Consider the following 19,154-nt stretch of genomic DNA (forward strand, 5'->3'; position numbering starts at 1 on the left):
GTATTCCTGTTTTAATCGCATTATCGGCGTGCATTACAGACATGTACACACCTTGATCACACTGTTAACGTTGTGTGGGAGTTTTCACCGCATTTTGCAACAGGACACGTACACACACGGCAGTGTTCAAATGTTTGCCCGCAAACAAGACAGCACGGCTGCGTCTGAATCCACGTACTTACCTACTATATAGTAGGACATATACATTTATCTCAGTTGCTATATAGAAGGTAAGTACGCGGTTTCGGATGCAGCCCATGGCTTCAAGCAGTCGTCTATTTGCACGTATAGCATGACAAATAATTAACCACCCTTGAAGCTTTCATAAAATTAAAAATGAAACACCCAAAACTGTATACGGTACCATAACGAAGATGAACTGTATGTCGATACATGAAAGTCTGGAGGGAACGTCGGACGGGTGCCGTGGGGATGTAATCACGTGTGCCGTTAATCGATCTATGTTCTATAACATGTAAAACAGGAACGTGAAAGGAATATTCTAAAAGCAACTCATGTACAGTGAGGGAAAAAAGTATTTGATCCCCTGCTGATTTTGTACGTTTGCCCACTGACAAAGAAATGATCAGTCTATAATTTTAATGGTAGTTGTATTTGAACAGTGAGAGACAGAATAACAACAAAAAAATCCAGAAAAACGCATGTCAAAAATTTTATAAATTAATTTGCATTTTAATGATGGAAAAAAGTATTTGACCCCCTCTCAATCAGAAAGATTTCTGGCTCCCAGGTGTCTTTTATACAGGTAACGAGCTGAGATTAGGAGCACACTCTTAAAGGGAGTGCTCCTAATATCAGTTTGTTACCTGTATAAAAAACACCTGTCCACAGAAACAATCAATCAATCAGATTCCAAACTCTCCACCATGGCCAAGACCAAAGAGCTCTCCAAGGATGTCAGGACAAGATTGTAGACCTACACAAGTCTGGAATGGGCTACAAGACCATTGCCAAGCAGCTTGGTGAGAAGGTGACAACAGTTGGTGCGATTATTCGCAAATGGAAGAAGCACAAAAGAACTGTCAATCTCCCTCGGCCTGGGGCTCCATGCAAGATCTCACCTCATGGAGTTGCATTGATCATGAGAACAGTGAGGAATCAGCCCAGAACTACACGGGAGGATCTTGTCAATGATCTCAAGGCAGCTGGGACCATAGTCACCAAGAAAACAATTGGTAACACACTACGCCGTGAAGGACTGAAATCCTGCAGCGCGCACAAGGTCCGCTGCTCAAGAAAGCACGTATACATGCCCGTCTGAAGTTTGCCAATGAACATCTGAATGATTCAGAGGACAACTGGGTGAAAGTGTTGAGGTCAGATGAGACCAAAATGGAGCTCTTTGGCATCAACTCAACTTGCCGTGTTTGGAGGAGGAGGAATGCTGCCTATGACCCCTGGAACACCATCCCCACCGTCAAACATGGAGGTGGAAACATTATGCTTTGGGGGTGTTTCTCTGCTAAGGGGACAGGACAACTTCACCGCATCAAAGGGACAATGGACGGGGCCATGTACCGTCAAATCTTGGGTGAAAACCTCCTTCCCTCAGACAGGACATTGAAAATGGGTCGTGGATGGGTATTCCAGCATGACAATGACCCAAAACACACGGCCAAGGCAACAAAGGAGTGGCTCAAGAAGAAGCACATTAAGGTCCTGGAGTGACCTAGGCAGTCTCCAGACCTAAATCCCATAGAAAATCTGTGGGGAGAGCTGAAGGTTCGAGTTGCCAAACGTCAGCCTCGAAACCTTAATGATTTGGAGAAGATCTGCAAAGAGGAGTGGGACAAAATCCCTCCTGAGATGTGTGCAAACCTGGTGGCCAACTACAAGAAATGTCTGACCTCTGTGATTGCCAACAAGGGTTTTTAAACCAAGTACTAAGTCATGTTTTGCAGAGGGGTCAAATACTTATTTCCCTCATTAAAATGCAAATTAATTTATAAAATTTTTGACATACGTTTTTCTGGATTTTTTTGTTCAAATACAATTACCATTAAAATTATAGACTGATCATTTCTTTGTCAGTGGGCAAACGTACAAAATCAGCAGGGGATCAAATACTTTTTTCCCTCACTGTAAACACCTTAATCACAATATTGTCTTATTCAGAATAAGGGCAATAATAAGATTACTGATGTCCATGTAAACGTAGTCAGTGTTTCCCTTCCCAAATGTGAATAATGTTATTTCTTCTAATGTGTATTCACGATTCACCAGCCATTACTGCATTCAGTCATTTTAAAATCCTCTAAACAGCTTTTGGATTATATCAGTTATAGCTCTGCCTTATTCCCGGTCCAATTTTTTTTTTTTTTAAATAGTCTGCAAATAGGGTCTTAGATTGAAAATTTTCTGTCAGAGTTTCTGTGTTGAGTTTGCCTTGCTTTTTGGTTTGTTGTCTTCAAGAACACGTACATTTCATATTACTTTAATCTTGGAATTTAATTAAATATTTTATCATATATATTGTGTTTTTGTAGCTAAATTGTACAATAGACATTTTATTTAGACTTTTTTTCTCATTAAAAAATGAGGAAAGGAGTTATCTTGTATGCAAATATTTAAACATGGAACATTTCTGTCCACTAGAGGTCAGTGAAACTTTGATGTTTCGTGGGCTTAATCATTATAGAAATCCCCTAAGAAGTAATATTTTATACTGCAAGAATATAAAGAATGTACATTTTTGTATGTCTGTCTGTGCCCTGTGCTCAGGTGTGGTTCCGTTCAGGCATACATCAGCAGAATCCAGAGGGGACCGTTTGGGAAAACGTTCCTGTCCCTGATTCTACAGAGGTGGCCCAGATAAGCGCCGGCCCAGGAGACCTGCTGTGGGCCGTGCAGTGGGATGGACAGCTTCTCGCCAGGATGGGCATCCGCAAGCACTGCCCAAAAGGTCAGTATGTTACATTGTGTGTGGTTCTCACTTCACCGTGTAGTTCAAAGTAAGAACATAGACTGAACACAGGGTATTGCTGCATCAGTGTTGTAATTTGTGGACTTTGCTCTGTCCAGGTGCATCGTGGGTGATGGTGGATCCTCCAACTAATACCAAAGCTGTCCATGTAGCAGTGGGGGTCGGTGTGGTCTGGGCAATCACCAAGGACAAGAAAGTAGGATTTGTTAAACTTGCAGCTCAGCTGTATGTTGCAGGAAACAGTATACAATTTTTAGTTTTATACTATACATGCACATTAGAGTTTACTTGGCCTATTGGTTAGCAATTATGTTAAATACCCAAAAGATATGTTACTACATTCGTAATACTCAGACTTTACAGATAAGGGACAAGTAGATTTTCAATTTGCACTCATACATTCTTAAAATGGAATCCAAATGTCTGAGACCAATATAAAGAGTTTATTCAATCAGCTATCATACAGTAATAATTTTGCAAAAATGTTATTATTTATATAAAGAAGCAGTAAAACCTATGTAATGCACAAATAACCATAAAGACACACTGGCCCACAATGTAAGAGATATATAGGCTACATGTACAGCAACCTTTTTGTTTTGTGATAAACCATCCTGCCCTATATTATTCCACCTATTACACAGCTACATACCAAAGAAATTATTCATTTTACACTGAATATTTAATTTAAAATAAGTTGTATCAGGACCTGGCTGTGTTATAGTACAGCACTAGTGCTCTGCAGTAACAATAAATTAATGCTACAGTATTAAAATGAAGATTTCTGTTTATGGAAAGTTGAAACAAGGTGATTGGGTATTCTTTTAGAATGTTAATATTAACAGGCTACATTGAATAAAGACAACTCTGGAATGACACAAGAAGTTAATAAGACGAAAAATATAGCGTGCTACCAAGAAACTGAAATGTTCTCTATACTGAAGATGTATTCATGGCAGAAAACTTAAAGGAACAGTTTTACCTCTGGGTGTTACAAAGTGCTGACAATGAGGACTCTTTTACCAAATAAACGATTATACATGGGCGCACAGTGGCTTAGTGGTTAGCACGTTCACCTCACACCTCCAGGGTCAGGGGGTTCGATTCCCACCGTGGCCCTGTGTGTATGGAGTTTGCATGTTCTCCCCGTGCTGGGGGGGTTTCCTCCGGATACTCCGATTTCCTCCCCCAGTCCAAAGACATGCGTAGTAGGCTGATTGGCATGTCCAAAGTGTCTGTAGTGTACGAATGGGTGTGTGAATGTGTATGTGATTGTGCCCTGCGATGGATTGTGCCCTTGTGCCCGATGCTCCCTAGGATAGGCTCCAGGTTCCCCCGTGACCCTGAAGAGGATAAGCGGTATAGAAGATGGATGGATGGATGATTATACATTTTCTTCTTTGTTATAAAACAGACAGGTTTTTTAGCTGTATTATTATTATTATTATTATTATTATTATTATTATTATTATTATTGTATGTCAGAGTTGTGCTGTTGTACAAAATGAAATAACACTTTCTGACAAATCACAGTTTTGATTGTTTACAATAATGAGTTGTGGTATAATCAGACTTGTTCCATGGTCTGTCCAAATACTCAATTCTGATTGGCTGGAAGGTGCGTGTTAAAACCGTATATACCATGGGTAGTTCAGGTCAGTTTAAACACTGTTCTAAATTAAAACACTGCCAATAAACTGCTATAACCATAGTAATACACAGTTAAACTCAACTTCATCATTAGTAGAGACGCAGGTAATTCACACTCGCACAATTTTTCTCTCTCTCTCTCTCTCTCTCTGTCTCTCTCTCTCTCTCTCTCTCCCCCTCTCTCTATCAACTATTTACTATAATTCATTCAAATAAATGTAATCTTATCTAACTATTTTATCTCTGTGTATGATTATTGCGGGCAGAATTCTTGATCTGACAATGTTTGCGCTGCAAACATCAATAACCACTTTAACTTTTTAATGCTGGCAAATGACCATGGTATAAGCAGGATAATCTACAGGTAGGTGTGCGTTACACAATTTGAATGCACTCCGTGGAGACATTACAACCATGTAATGCACACGTAGTCACGGATTATCCCTTACATAACCAACCTATGTATATTGCAAATTGGGTGCGAATGTAATATTCCAATATATTGGCATAACAATTATGTTTATAGTGTATTGTTGATTTAATAACCTGTTATATTTTGGATAAATAATCAATATTGTTGAACCCTACTATGCATTTCATGTTCAAAGAAAATGTACATCTAAGCAAATTAGTGTATCATAGGTGTGGTTCAGAAGAGGCGTGAACCCCCACAATGCCACTGGCCTTGGCTGGATCAGTATTGCTGGGGAGATGATGATGATCAGTGTGGGACCCAGTGACCAGGTGAGGCACAGCAGGATGCTATAAATAGAGCAGGGGAGAGGATGTTACAGCCCAGCTATTACATTTCTTTTACCATGCAGCAGTGTCTTAAAAGACACACAAGGATGCATCCAAGGTCAAAACTGCAGCATTTGTAACTGGTATACTGTAAGAGAGTACAAAGTCTCAGGTTTATATGCTGGGGAATGTTCCACCACTTAGTATAACGGATGATTCACTGAACTAACTGGTGAAAGCTTTTCAAAATTATACCTCACTCGGCATGCACAATATACTATATTCTTGTGCTTTAGTAGTGATATTTATATAAGTTTTTCAAGTAATTCAAGTTACTTAATTTAATGCAAATGACATGTCTTCCCATGAACATGCAGTGTTTTGATATTGACATTTTATGTTTCATTGAAATTTTCTGAGACATATGTTAGTAATCATACCATATTTGACAGAGTATCTATATATTTATGATACATTGAGGATATTGCTTTCAGTATATAGTGCAAAGACAAAAAAAGAGCAGAATTAACAAACAAACAAGCCAATCAATATTCTTAAAAATATATGCCATCAATTGAATCTTATTTATTTCTAAGGTCTTTTCATTTGAATTGTAATGTAGACTTTTCTAATAATAATTTAACACTTAAGCACTTTAGTTCTCTCTTATGTGTAAGACTGAAATGATGTGTAACATTTATGAATAACTTTCTGAAAATGAACAGTTTACAGACTCAAAAAAGACTTTGATTACACATATTGACGTATTAGATATACATATGCTGGAAAATATTTTACTATAAAGGTTAAGCCAGAGGTTCAGTCTAAGTGGGTCATAGCTTCTGGAAAACTTGATGATTGGCCGATGCAAAACTGAGCTGTTGTACAAAACTTGGCCATTATATATTCTTGTTATTATACTATCACTCACCTCACTAGTGACTACTACACATATCATAAGAACATGTGAATTCATCAGAGGTGCACACAGGTTACATCAGTTTATCAAAACAATGTAATGATAGTCAGCATCATTCTGTACTTTGGCTGGAATGCTGTAATTGTGTAGTGATATTCTGATTTATTGACTCTGAGATTAATCTTTAAACCATGTTGATGCAGGCTGCATCAGCCTCTGGAACTGTCAAGAGAGGGTCAGGGGGCAGGTCTAATTACACCAGCATTCTCACATGCAGATTTATGTGTCATTAGATCCTCTGACCAACATGTACATGTAGAGCTGCAGACAGGGCATGTAACTCGCACACATACACACACATAGATTCCAATCTTCCAGCTCACACCCTCCTGCTCCTCCTGTCGGAGTCACACTTCTCAGGGTGTCATTTTTTGGTAGAAAGGCTGGAACTACTGAGCCTCAGTGCGATGCAGCAAGCACCTATCTCTACCTATCTGTCTCTTTCTGTCTGTAACCAAACCCCAAGCTTTCCTGCTCTGCCTGCTGCACACAGCTTATCCCAGCCAAATATATACTCCTCCTATACTCTCAAGCCTAGACAGCCAACAGCCATATGGGAGCATATCTAATTTGGGTTTGGCTCCCAAACCACATGCTCATATTTCACATTTTATTCCCAGCTGCTTTGTCTATGGTCAGGGCTCACATACGGAGTTAATATCTTTTCTACTTAATGTCGGTTAATTGCACATGATGTCATGTGAGTTGGCAGGAAATAATGCTAGATGAGGAGTTTCGGAGGTGGTGAATGTATGATAGACACAGTCTATCCTGTTGTATAATAAATACGAATTAAATGTCATCATAATCTACTTGAATTTATGTTGAGACTAAAATGTATGACTATTTCCTTGGCACCATAATGTGGTCTTCCGTATTTTGTCCAGTTACAGGCCTTTCCATTATCTGTCAGAAGAGTACGTCCTGACCTGAATATCTGCTTTGGCTCTTGACTTTTATTAGCTAATGTGTGGGGCTTAATGACTTTAAAATTTGAGGCATCTCATATCCCTGTTCTGCTAGGAGATACTTTGCTCAATAGGTCAGGCCAAAGCTTCAGACTCATTCTAGGTAGGCCACAGCTTCTGCTGTAACATAATTTGTGATTTAACTCTTGAAGAACTTGATAACTGGCTGATCCAGAACCAAAGGCGTGGCAGGTTTAGGCAATGACATGTCACATACAACTATTTAATAAGGGTATATCAGATCATTATATAATAATGCATTATAAATATACAGTTTACATGTAAATGTAAACAGTTAAATGTAAAATGTTATTAGTATTTCCTAGCAATGATTATACTGCTATAACACATTGCAGGTGTGGGGTGTTGGCAGTGAGGACAGGAGACTTTATTTCCGCCATGGTGTGACCCCCACTGAGATCACGGGAAGGGCCTGGGTCCGTGTGTGTGCCCACGTGGACAACAGTCATACCACCAGCAAACCCAGGTACCTAAAGCACGCTTGAAATTAATTTTTCCTTCTTCACGCAGTGCTGTTTTTCACCAGCAGATGGCACCATTCAGATATATTCAGACTGCACATTAGAGGCGTGCATGGCACTTTCTTTTCCCCCCATTCCCAGTCTTTCCTGAAGGAATTATTACCAGTCCCACCCACTCCAACAGTTATCATCATAACTATAACCAGGTTAAAACTTTTAGTGAAAATGCAGTCCTATGTTAATGAACATAGCCAAATTACTTTGTCCCACAAGTTTCATGTCTGATCACCCCCTGCCCACATCAGAGTAAACAACCTTTTTGTTGTGTCCCACAGGATTTCAGACCAGATGCACACCTCTCCAGCAGATATTCCCTGTGTATTATTTATTGTGCTATATGGCACTGATTTTCCCACTCTCTCTCTCTTGTACTGCATAGTGACGTTTGCCTCATCAGTGCTCAAATTGCTGCGCCTACCCAGGGTTCCGTGTTGGGCTGTGATGACGTAGACGATGCTAATATTCCCAAAGTCACCAGTGACAGCATTGTATCAGCCCTGGTGGCTGAACACGGTGCTCCTTTGCCTGAAGCAGATCAGGAGAAAGCAGAAGAGGCTGGTGTGCCTCTCCAGAATTCTGGGCTCCACTGCAGCCAACCAAAAGGCAGCGAACTGCCATGGAGTAATGTGGATCTGGCAGAGATGAAAGTTCCCTCAGCCAATGTGGCACAGAAATCTGCAGCTGTGTATCCCATGGAGCTGGGAGAAACCATAAAGCAGGAGGAACGGCCGCCATGGGCATGGATCACTGCCGGACAATGTGAGATAGATTCCAACACGAACGTCAGCTGGCTGGAAATGCCAGGTACATAGTTAGAATAAAATTTGCATATCATAATTAGTACTGTATGTTAGTTATGTACAGTATATACTCATTAAACATACCACTAGGTGATTTCATTTATTTAAACTGTAGTTAATAATTTTTAAGTGTTTCTAGATGTGTAATAATCATACCGTCTCAAAGAAACCTAGAAAGAATGCGATTTTCAGTCTTGCCATCCATTGAATCTTGTGAGTTTCAGGCTCCATTTGAGGATTTTTTGGTCCTGAAAGAAGCTGTACCTTGCTGAAGCAAAGCTGCTCAGCTCTGCCCTTTTTGAAAGTGAAAGCAGTGTTTTGAGTGCAGTTGCAATTCTGTGTGTCATAAGACATGAATCTTTCTTTTTTTGTATGTTTCCTTTCTTACAGATGCAGGGCCTCTGTCTTCCTTCATCACTCCTGCTCTTAGCATGGCAGGTGCCCAGGGCCCACTGGCAGAGAGAACACAGCGAGAGAAAGACAACACTATGGAGAGGGTACACACAACTATGATTTAGATTTAAACAAAGCAGCTGTAATTAGTCTTTAGGTTTAGCAGGCTGGGTTAATATAAACCAATATATTCCCTTCGACTCAAGTATTAAACTGATGAGATTGTAATGGTGTTTATGTGTACCAGTCTGTCACTGTGAAAAAAATGGCAATGTGCTGGTGGAGGGACTGGCACCCTCATCAGCTGGAGGAGGTGTGTGTGACCCTGGAGCAGGTCAGGGGTGGTGGATCTCCCCACGATGACATAGTCTACATTTACTATACACACAACCAGGAAAGGAAGGTGATCAGTACACCATCTGTCTCTTACAGAACAAAACTTACAATACTGTAACAACAATACTCTGCCATTTTTAACCTAATACCAATCCAATGCTTCTGTAGCGTATATGCAATTATTATGAGTAAGAGTTAGAAAAGAACTCTGAAAAGAATGGAAAGCCTGTTTAGTCACTTATAATGAAAGTCTTGAGTTGATACCTGTTGATGAATATTTAAAAGTGGAAATGTGACTATAGCCCATGAACTGAAATTGACCGGTGGAAACTGATGCACAGTGTTTACATGTCTGTCTTAGTAATATACCATCTGACCCCAAATTCTTTAGAGCATAATTCTGTCTGAAGAATTCCTGCAAGGTTAAAAAACACATTTTCACAAAAATGTATGTGCCCTAACAACTGTCTTTTAGTAAAAAGGTTTTCTGTTCTTTTCTCAGTACTGGGAAATGGGGCAAAATCTTTGCCCATAGTAACTGCAGATATTTTACAAGTGTGCTGTAAGGACATTATATTGAAAAACTTATGTGTTACATTGCATTTGTTATCTATCAAACTAAATTGAACGCTTTTTTCTTCTTTTTTTTACTTTCTAATTTCTTGGCTCAGTATCTGTATGCTGTGATAAGGGATGTCACGGCTCTCGTTCCAGTACACTGGGAATCCATGTACGCTCTTACTATCTATACAGCTGAGAGGACAAGGCAGAGATGGCCTATTCTACTATCTACAGAGTCCCAGCAAGACACAGAGAGCTTGGTAATTCAACCACAGTGCCAGAATACTCAGCCAGAGATAAGTAAAGTGCAGCTCATTTAGAAAGATTAGTTCATTCAGGAATTACAGCCCACAGCTCATCGCAGTACACTGTTATCAAATGTCAGTACGTTTACATGGACAACAATAATCCAATATTAAGACAATACTCTGATTATGAAACTACCATGTAAACAGCAATTTTATATTACCTTAATCTGATTAAAGTCATACTCAAAGTAAACACAAATCAAATTAAGACATGTGGAGTATTCCTGTTTTAGTCGCATTATTGATGTGTATTACAAACATGTGTACACACACACACTATTAACATCGTGTGAGAGTTTTCACCGCATTTTGAGACAAGACACATACACACACGGCAGTGCTCAACCGTTTGACGTCAAACAAGAGCGCATGGCTGCGTCCAAAACCACACATTTACTTCCTATATAGTAGGAGATATACATGTAAGTACGCGGTTTCGGACGCAGCCCACTGCTTCATGCAGTTGTCCATTTGCACGTACAGCATGACAAATAATTAACCGCCCTTGAAGCGTTCGTAAAAATAAAAACACCCAAAACTGTATACAGTACCATAACAAAGACGAACTGTATGTCGATACGTGAAATACTGGCAGGAACATCGGACGTCGTGACGTGGGGACATAATAACGTGTGCTATTAATCGATCTATGTTCTATAACGGGAACTGGAACATGAAAGGCGTATTCTAAAAGTGACTCATATAAACACCTTAATCAGAATATTGTCTTACTCAGAATAAGGAAAATAATTTGAATCCTGCTGTCCATGTAAACGTAGTCTGTGGATAATGTCACTTAATAGCTGCTACTGTGGTCATAAAGACTGTACTGTACTCATGCCAGGACACTTAACCACAATGTGTTCATACTTAGTTTTTCACATTGTACTGCTTGATTTTTAGTAGTTTTTCACACTTAGTACTGCTTGACTTTATAGTACTTAGTTGTAATGATTTATAATCCCAGTATCCATTGTCACTAAGCAGAGTATTCCTGGTTCCTCTCTGGTTTCTTCGTCATCTCAAGAAGTTTTCCCTTGAAGTGTTGCCTCTGGGATCTATATCTGGATAGTCTGCCTTGTTACAATGTTTATTGCTAGAGCTACATAAAGAGCTACATAAAGAGCTACATAAATTAAAAATTTTGAATTCAATTGAATTGAGACTCAAAATGGCTCCATTCGAAATGCAAGGTTCTATCTGTTCTTTCTGTTTCTGTTCATGTGAAACCCAATGCCTGCCTCATAGTCATAGTTGGTGTGAATAGCTAGTAATAAAAATTTTATTATCTGGATGTGTAATGACATTAGTAAGATGTCTGTAAATTCCCTACAGCTGTCTCTGTTGAATGAGTCTTGCTGTGAGTCCAGATCTCTCCAGGCCCCTCCGTCCAAACAAGTTCTGTGGGCTGTTACCACCAAAGGGGATATCATGGTGCATGAGCCTTCACCCTGCCTAGAAGCTCATGCTCAGTATTTACCCTGTGAAGAGATGTAAGACCTGCTGTTATATTCCTATTCCTTCTTTATCCATTGCTGTCTCTGGCTTTAAGAAGTTGTTTGCTGCATGTTCACATTATCACGGTGCTCTCCTTGCACTACTTTATTTGCATGAATTTTGTTTTTTAATTGTTTTCTAGATAACTGTCTTCTGTGAACTTGCTTGGCATGGCATGATAGTGCTTGTGTATTTGTATGTATGTGTATATGGACTCAGGTTCTGGCGTCAGGTCCCTGGCCACCTGCTTTTGGTGGAGTCTAACAGTCTGGGTGTGGTCTGGGGAATCAGCTATGATCACACCGCCTGGGTCTACACAAGGGGCCATGGTGAAAACCAAGCTCAAGGTAAAATTTTAAGATACACCAAGCCATATAGAGTTAGAGCTACTATCCAGCCTTGCTTGTGTTGCATAAGTGTGTCAGTTTTTATATCGGTGCCATGTTAACACCATTGCCACTACCACTGTCCTGGTAATCAATTTTGATATGTTAAAATATCTACTTACACCAGATAACGAAGTGAATCAGCAAACACTGACTGATATAAGGAATGTTTACATTTATGAGAACCAGCGATGGAACCCTGTCACAGGATACACAAATAAGTAAGTCACACATAACACTGTAGTGATTTTTTCTAGCCTGTCTCCTGTTATGATCAACTCTCTTCTACCTCCTCAACTCATCAGGGGTCTACCTACGGATCGTTACATGTGGAGTGATGCACTTGGACTGAAGGAGTGCACCAAGGAGAGCACCAAACCCCCCTCCCCAGAGTGGAAATGGGTTGGTCCACACATTGCATGTTGTTAATATACTAGGGTTATATATATCAATGTGATCAGTGATCTAATATATGAAAGTTAAAATTCACATTTTCGCTCCTTACTTTCAATCCACCACTATCAATTACCACAAAAATTTGGACAAGATTCTCTGTACTGGGGGAAAATTCTAAACAAAGTTATAATGGAGTTTGTGTCAATATAACACAGATTAAAAACTGCACCTGTTACACTTTGATGTCCTGTCTTGGATTGCCAAAAGCTGGGATAATTTGAGTAATGGCGCACTTATGGTACCAAATTTTAGTAATGGCGCACATATATAGTACCAAAATAAGTGTGCGTGCACACACACACACAACTCTATACATTTCACTAAATCACTTCACCAACAAAATTACCAAAAATAAAAAAAAAATTATATTAAACTGTGAAGCTACTGTACGAGGTGATTTTTTTTTCACATTAAGCCATGGATCTTTCCAAACAAGTTGCAGTTTAAATTAAGTCTCTACTCCAAACAATTCCTAAATTATTAAGAAAATGATCTTTCATGGCACTGCTAAAATCACAGGTGTTTAAGGATTAATGTATAATACATCTTTCAATTTGGAATTTACAGTATTTTTACTTTTTACCCATTTTCTCCCCAATTTGACAATCGGGTGAATGTTTTTCTGTTCTGCCACTTTGGAGCACAGGTTGGAAATTTAAAGGTGAATTTACAGCTGTTTCAATTTGGTGCAATAAAATGCAACACAATACAGCGCAGTGTGATTCAGCTTTGTGAAAATAGATTTTATTTCAAAATACGGTGGGACTACACAACTTTTTCCACTGGGACTGACAGGGACAGAGTATCATGGGGAGGGAGAGTGTAAGAGAGTTGGATAGTAATCTGGGAATCTTTCCACACCTTGGCAATTAGGTTGTTCTATAATAAAAATTTAAATGGAGATTTAGAGCATAGCTGGATTTTCAGCACTCATCTCATTTGTTTGACTCTTTCTGCAGGTGTCAGACTGGGTCATTGACCATAGCACTCCAGGAGGGACAGATAAAGAAGGCTGGCAATATGCTGCAGATTTCCCTGTGTAGGTCTTTTCTTATGAGCACACCATTACAGTGAGCTGTAAATTATTATCTCACTCTAATCAGAGCCATTTTTTCATGTGACACTTTTATACAGGACATTTCATGGTTATAAGACCATGAAGGACTTTGTTAGACGAAGGCGATGGGTCAGGTACAGATTTCTGTAATATTTAACCATTTGTATTGTACTATATGTTGTGTATAATAATGTATTTTAAAGGTACTGATTGAAATTTCAAAGTTGTTTCAAGATCTGTAATAATAGTATAATTTTAAAGACCAAAATATTGCCCTGTGATGAATCTGGGTAGTCTCTGAATTTCAGCTTTCTTTTTACATTTTTCTGGGTCAGAAATTAGCACTGGCTCCAGCTGGAACAGAGCTGCTCAGTTCTGCTCCTTTTCCTTAAAAAGGCAATTCACAAGGTATACTGTACATAGTTTCAGCAAAAGGAGGTGGGGTCAGTTAGGGGAAAGAGCGAGGCTTCTCTGTATTTTCATTGCAATTGCAATTCACATCACAAACAGCAGAGGGCTCTGGAAATTACAGATCATTTCTTTAATGGCCAAAAAAATGGATTTGCACTGGAGAATCAAAAATTAGCCTGCTGTTTCAAATGACTTCATGCTTCTCCACAGGAAGTGTAAAATTACTATAACTGGGCCCTGGCAGAAAGTCCCACCCATTCCTCTTATTGATGTCACCATCCTGCCGTGTCTGGCCCAGAGCAGTTTGGAGCAGGTGCCTGTGTGGGCCATCAGTGAGAAAGGAGATGTCCTGTGCCGGCTGGGAGTCACTGCAGAGAACCCAGCAGTGAGAACACACACATCCCATACACGCAAAAAATATATATATTAATCAGTGTTCAAATCCCTGTGACTGTAAAATGTGTGCATGCAAATTCCAGCTATCGTTTCTGTATTCATCAGGTTCATCTTTGCTGTCTCTGTATGGTCAAACTCGCATCTGGTCACATTGTGTGTAAATTTGAGCACATTTTAACAACCTGAAAAATGTTTCATTTGTAGTTAAGTAATTAAAATCAATATCAGAATCATTAATACAGTGCTGTGAAAAAGTTGATTTATTCTGTTTGTGTGTACATCTCATACTAAATAGTTTTAGATCTTCAGACAAAGGCAACATGAGTAAAACGCACTACAGTTTTTTGGGGTTTTTTTATTGAAGGAAAAAAAAAGTTATCCAACACTTATCACTAATGTGAAAAACTAATTCCCCCCACTGTGGTCCTTTGGAGTCCCAGAGCCTTTGAAATAGCTTTGTAACCTTCCCAGACTGATGCATTTCAATCACCACCTTACTTATCATTTAAGTAATTTCTTTCAATTTTGGCATAGAGTCTAAGACCTTTTAACCAACTCCATGCAGCTGAAAAAGTTCTATTTAAGTGTTGATTTCATTGAACAGAGTTTGCAGTAATCAGGCCTGGTTGTGTCTAGTCCAATTGAACTCCATTATGTATGCAATTTCATAGAGTTAGTAAGTACAGAGGAAAATACATTTTCACACAGGTCCAGTTGGTATTGGATTTTTTTTTTTTTTTTTGCTTCAGGAAATAACATTTTAATCTAAAAACTGTATTTTGTGTTTACTCAGGGTGCCTTTGTTTTATCTTAGATTTGGTTTTAATTTCTGAAACAATTTAGTATGAGAGATACACAAAAACAGAAGAAATACTTGTTCACAACACTGTAAGTATAGCAAGTAGAGTAGCAACTATCCTCACATTGAACTGCAGGTAATGTAGTTTAGTGTCAACATGCAACTAAATGTTAAAGTGCAGACATAAATTTTTATCATCTCATTAGTCTCTTCATTTGAATAATCGGTGCATTTACAAACAATAGATGTCACAAAATGCTGACCTGGATGCAGAGTCTTCAGACGGTTGGATATCATCAAACATCTTTCGTTTACATTTTTACATGATTTTACAGTTCCACTAAAACATGACAATTTTATTTATTTTGGTATAGTCTGCTTTTTTGTCATCCAATTTATTTTAGCATTTTGTAGTTTTTTTGTTTTTTTGTGTTTTGTTGTTGAAATTTAATTGTATCTTTTGTTTCTGTTAAACTCGTTGGAACTGTCCACACAGCCGAAGCTGATTTATCATTTGTCCTAAAATCACCACACATTTTGATGTTGTACAACAGTTTTATGAGTCAAACACCAATCCGTGCGGATGCCATTCTGGGCAGTCAATTCTGCACTTGTTTTTATGCAACTTTGCTGAATAAGTTGCATAATAATGAGTCCTCAGCAATGCCAGATTTACCTGTGTGTGCACCTACAGCATTGATTGAATGCGATATTTCAGTTTAGACTGGACTTTATTAAGTGTTCCTGAGGTTCACCTCTCTACACAGCTCCAATTAAGAAATAACTCTACAACATCCATGTGTCCTGCCTTTGTACTAAATTGCTCATTGTAAAACATGAGAGTTGCTCAGACGGAGTGTCTCTGTACTGTAGGGCAGCTCGTGGCTCCATGTGGGGACAGATCAGCCCTTTAAGTCCATTTGTATTGGAGGAGGACACCAGGTGTGGGCAGTTGCCCGGGACGGAGCAGTCTTCTACCGCGGCTCAGTTTCAGCCCAAAACCCTGCAGGTGAGATGCAGAGCAAGACCAGGGAGTGTCTTTGGTGATTTATGTCAATATGAATTGAGTGTTTGTATTTAAAAAATAATGTAAGTACACTAGTTGCATCTATCTCATTTGGCTGTTTCTTTTTCCAACACGACTTAAAGGATACAACTGAGCAGTTAAGGGTCTTTCTGAAGGAGCCAACAATAGCATCTTGGTGATTTCAATTCAATCACATTTTATTTGTATAGCGCTTTTAACAACGGTCATTGTCTCAAAGCAGCTTATCAGAAATATATAAACATGGGATACAGATTTTAAATGTGTGAATTTTTCCCGATTGAGCAAGCCGGTGACGAGGAAGAAACCTTGAGAGGAACCAGACTCAGTCTGGTTCAGTGATGTCTAGATTCCCCACACTCGTACAATGGCTTAACCACTAAGCTACCGCTGCCCCATGGGCCAGTGGTGAGGGATCTACCTGTGTATGATTGTGTGCCGTCATATACTGTATGCAGTTACTGTGATCCAGTCTCTGTAAGGGTTGAAAGTGTGTAGGTTTAAGTTGGGTGTCAGATTCAGTGACTGGTGTGCTTTGTCTCCAATCCTGTTTGATATTCATAGGTAGGATACCAAAGCACAGCCAGGGTCGGTATGGAGAATAAAAGGGAACATAGTTCTTTATTTACAGATGTTGTCTTCTTGACATCATCCTAATTGGACCTACAACACACAAACATTTTGCTACTAAGTGTAAAGCATCTGGAAAAATAGTAGGGGAGAAATTTTGCACCTAGTGTAAGAGGTTAAGAACCTGGAGTTTTTGCTATAAGTGGAGGACACATAGTCAGGTCAGGGGCAAGAGTCACTATTTAGCAGTTTTGAAGCTGCAATGCATAAAATCATGCACATACAGGTCAAGGGCATCATTTTAATATTCACATCAAATGGATGCTTGGAATCAGCCACGGATTGCTGGTTTGAAGTCATCTACAGCAGGGTAAAGAGTCTGGCAACTAGAGGAGCCTCAGCCTAGTCCCACTGCTTCTCTAAATTGAGATGAGCCAGTTGAGCTGGTTTGAGCATCTCATGAGGATACCACTTGTTTGGCTCCCACTAGAGCTGTTCCAGACATCTGAGAGTTGTCTTTGGGAACATCTTGCGATTCCCCCAGTAAGAGCTGAAATCTGTGGCCATTTTGGACTGACCTCAGCCTGTTGCCATAGAGAAGCAGTTGGAAGATAAGATCAAAGGATGTGAAGCTGATAAATAATGTGTATTTTAACACTGTTTTCCAGGCGAGTGCTGGTACTACATCCCCTCTCCCAACAGACAGATTCTCAGACAGGTGTCTGTGGGCAGGACCTCTGTATATGCTGTTGATGAAACCAGTGAGAACTAACACCAATGCTCACTTTTTCTACATTTTTAGGCACCAGATAAACTGAAATGTTAATAAAATTCTGTGTAGCCATAACCCGTTACTTCAAAAAAGATAGAATTTATGGCGGTAGAAATGACGGTAGTCACTGATGTGTATCTGTGTGTTCTAACACAGGCAGTCTATGGTATAGGCAGGGTCTGACCCCTAGTTATCCTCAGGGTTCTGCATGGGAGCTCATTGGTGGTAATGTGTGCAAAGTCTCAATCGGACCACTGGACCAGGTATGAAACTTTTCATTGGCGGTTCTGTAAAACTCAGTAATTTCAGTTTATGTTGCCCTGCAAATTGTAATATGGATTAAAATGACTTTTGACCTAGCCTGGTGTTTTCCAATGGCTATGATAGCCATGTCAATGATTTTCTCCAGGTTTGGATAATCGCTGATAAGGTTCCAGGTCATCCAGCAGAGAAATCTGGCACTGTGTGCCACAGGCTAGGAGTGCAGCCCATGCAGCCTAAAGGCTTATCGTGGGACTTTGGAATTGGCGTAAGTTTTCATGTTGTTTAATATCCATCACTTCCCATGGTGCCAAACCTACACTTAGACCGCATTACAGATCTATTCAGCTAGTGGTCCAAATAACAGAAAGGTGATGGCTAGAGCTACAATGCATTGAGTTTTGCTTTCCAGCTGCGTCATTTCTCCCTGACTTAGTCTTGGCCACTTCCCACCCACCATCCAGCTCTCCCTTGTCGTAAGACATCTATTAAACGGGGAGGGTGAAGGCTAATGTACATTCTCCAAAATATGTGAATCCAGCCAGCCAGCTTCTCAAACCGCTGCTCATGCTTCGTCACCAGGCAGCATACCACATTCAAAGGAAAGTGCTATCTGCCCCGTTCAACATGCATAAGCTCACAGACACCCATGATTGACTAGTGTTGCAGTAAATGGTAGGGGGGGGATATGCCATTCTTCCCACCCAGAGAGCAATTTTGGGAATGAAACGCACAATCTCCGGATGATAGCAAACACTTTTCTTTAGTGCCACTCGGGAGCCCTCCAGCTCCATGTCTTAAATCAATGTTTGTATTGTGTAATCACTCAATTTGTATTGTGTAATTGTGGCTACATGCACAGATTTTCCCACATTTTCTCTCCAATTTGATCACTTGCCAATTCTCAACCGCCCAGTAGCCAACACCTCCCCATCATCATCCCAGTGGCAGAAAACTTACCAGCTAGTACAAAGAACTTACACTGGAGACTCCTTCCATAAAAAGTTAAATAAATTTCTTCTTACAGAAAACTTTACCATATAAACATTTTTTAAAATAATAGCATGCTATTGTCTGCTTATTCTTAAACTTAGATTATGTAGAGCATCCACCATACAAGTCCCTGTGAAGGAGCTGTTACTATAGAAACAAAGTTTTCAACCAGTGCATTAATAGAAACTTATGATTTACCTTGCAGCTGCACTGTAAAATTTATAGTAACTTACAGGGAATTTTAGTTCCCAGTAAGACTAAATAAACAAGGGTGTCTTAAAACATTGAA

At 39.6% G+C, this 19,154-nt stretch overlaps 1 protein-coding gene and 1 long non-coding RNA gene across 5 annotated transcripts in view; one reads left to right on the forward strand and one right to left on the reverse strand.

Annotated features, from left to right (window-relative positions):
- Positions 1–19,154, forward strand: part of tecpr1b (tectonin beta-propeller repeat containing 1b) — a 39,585-nt gene that overhangs the window by 9,940 nt on the left and 10,491 nt on the right. For 3 of the 4 annotated variants that reach the window (XM_017488986.3, XM_053675001.1, XM_017489003.3), the window contains exons 6-24: positions 2,743–2,923; positions 3,043–3,140; positions 5,237–5,338; positions 7,639–7,769; positions 8,204–8,628; positions 9,015–9,121; positions 9,265–9,420; positions 10,025–10,174; positions 11,558–11,715; positions 11,939–12,066; positions 12,233–12,326; positions 12,411–12,507; positions 13,521–13,600; positions 13,696–13,752; positions 14,240–14,414; positions 16,098–16,233; positions 17,508–17,600; positions 17,768–17,874; positions 18,021–18,140. In XM_017488986.3, the coding sequence (XP_017344475.1) occupies positions 2,743–2,923; positions 3,043–3,140; positions 5,237–5,338; positions 7,639–7,769; positions 8,204–8,628; positions 9,015–9,121; positions 9,265–9,420; positions 10,025–10,174; positions 11,558–11,715; positions 11,939–12,066; positions 12,233–12,326; positions 12,411–12,507; positions 13,521–13,600; positions 13,696–13,752; positions 14,240–14,414; positions 16,098–16,233; positions 17,508–17,600; positions 17,768–17,874; positions 18,021–18,140 (2,595 nt within the window). The remainder of the gene's footprint in view (positions 1–2,742; positions 2,924–3,042; positions 3,141–5,236; positions 5,339–7,638; positions 7,770–8,203; positions 8,629–9,014; positions 9,122–9,264; positions 9,421–10,024; positions 10,175–11,557; positions 11,716–11,938; positions 12,067–12,232; positions 12,327–12,410; positions 12,508–13,520; positions 13,601–13,695; positions 13,753–14,239; positions 14,415–16,097; positions 16,234–17,507; positions 17,601–17,767; positions 17,875–18,020; positions 18,141–19,154) is intronic. The other variant, XM_017489013.3, reaches the window with a different exon arrangement.
- Positions 8,488–9,368, reverse strand: LOC124626136 (uncharacterized). The gene is made up of 4 exons (XR_006980787.2): positions 9,262–9,368; positions 9,013–9,076; positions 8,781–8,918; positions 8,488–8,615 (listed from the first exon to the last, which is right to left on the reverse strand). It is a non-coding gene; the product is annotated as an uncharacterized LOC124626136 (long non-coding RNA).

Source organism: Ictalurus punctatus, chromosome 2 (genome assembly GCF_001660625.3).
Source record: "Ictalurus punctatus breed USDA103 chromosome 2, Coco_2.0, whole genome shotgun sequence".
NCBI classification, from domain to species: Eukaryota; Metazoa; Chordata; class Actinopteri; order Siluriformes; family Ictaluridae; genus Ictalurus; species Ictalurus punctatus.